General features: G+C 63.3%; 1 protein-coding gene across 1 annotated transcript in view; it reads left to right on the top strand.

The window, feature by feature from the left end:
- Positions 1-239: 239 nt before the first annotated feature.
- The window catches only part of LOC113942209 (EMI domain-containing protein 1-like), a gene marked incomplete at its 3' end in the record, with an annotated part of 1,918 nt that continues 1,080 nt past the window's right edge, over positions 240-1,077 (top strand). The window contains exons 1-2 of the mRNA XM_027633348.1: positions 240-246; positions 787-873. Of these exons, the coding sequence (XP_027489149.1) occupies positions 240-246; positions 787-873 (94 nt within the window). The remainder of the gene's footprint in view (positions 247-786; positions 874-1,077) is intronic.

The following is a 1,077-nucleotide window of genomic DNA, read 5'->3' as shown; positions in this document are numbered from 1 at the left end:
TCATGGAGGGGGAGAGTTGGTGTGGGATAACGATGGGTTTGGGGGGATCTGGGTCAACACCAAGAGTGGGTTTTGGGGGGTGGGTATGTGTTGTGTGGTCATAGGAGGGTTTGGGGGGTCTGGTTTAGGACCATGGGTGGGGTTGGGGGTGGGGGGGATCTGGTATGTGGTCATGGAGGGGGGTTGGGGGATCTGGTGTGGGGTAAAGGGGAGGTTTAAGGGGGGCCTGGTTCACGACCATGACGGGTTTGTGGGGGTTGTGGATATTCTTGTGTGGTCATGGGGAGTTTGAGAGGTCTGGTTTAGGGCTATGGGCGGGGTTTGGGGAGTCTGGTTCCTGGTCCTGGGCTGGGGGGGGGGTTGGGGGTTGTGGGGGTCTGGTGTGTGGTCATGGAGGGGGTTGGGGGGTCTGGTTTAGGACCGTGAGTGGGGTTGGAAGGTTGTGGGTTGGAGGGGGTCTGGTGTGGGGTAATGAGGGATTTTGGGGGGTCTGGATCAAGACCCTGGCTGGATTTGGAGGGTCTTGACTCGGGGTTATGGGTGGGACTGGGGGGACCTGGCTGGTCACACGTAAGTTCAGGGAGGGTCCAGTTTAGGGCCCTGGGTGGGTTTGGGGGGTCTGACTCGGGGTTATGGGTGGGACTGGGGCACTGAGCCTCACCCAGAGCAAGAATGGGGTCCCTGCACCCCCTGCTGTTTTGGGGTGAGGGGTAACAGGCTTTCCCAGCCTTGTGGCCCTTGGGGGGGTCTCCCACCCCCCCCACTCTGACCCCCCTCCCCCTGCAGAGACTCCCACCTTCCTCACCCTGCGGGACACGGGGCTCCCCAGCACAGCCCCCCGCCGGCCCCCCCTGCGCCCCACGGCCTTCTCAGGTGGGTCCCTCCCCAAAACCCACCCGGGGTGGGCATGGGGGGCGGGGGGCTGGGTGCCGCCCCTCCCCCGCCTGTGCCCCCATCCTCTTTTTCCTGTTTCCCTCCTTTTTCCCCTTCCCCCCTTTTCCTTTCCTCCCTCTCCTTTGCCCCCTTTTCCCCCTTCCCCCCCTTTTCCCGTCCTTTCCCCCCTTCCCCCTCTTTTCT

The sequence above is a fragment of the Corapipo altera genome, unplaced genomic scaffold, assembly GCF_003945725.1.
Source record: "Corapipo altera isolate COAL_440 unplaced genomic scaffold, ASM394572v1 58899, whole genome shotgun sequence".
In the NCBI taxonomy this organism is placed as follows: domain Eukaryota; kingdom Metazoa; phylum Chordata; class Aves; order Passeriformes; family Pipridae; genus Corapipo; species Corapipo altera.
Note: the sequence above shows the minus strand (reverse complement) of the source record. Positions and strands in the feature narration are given on the sequence as shown.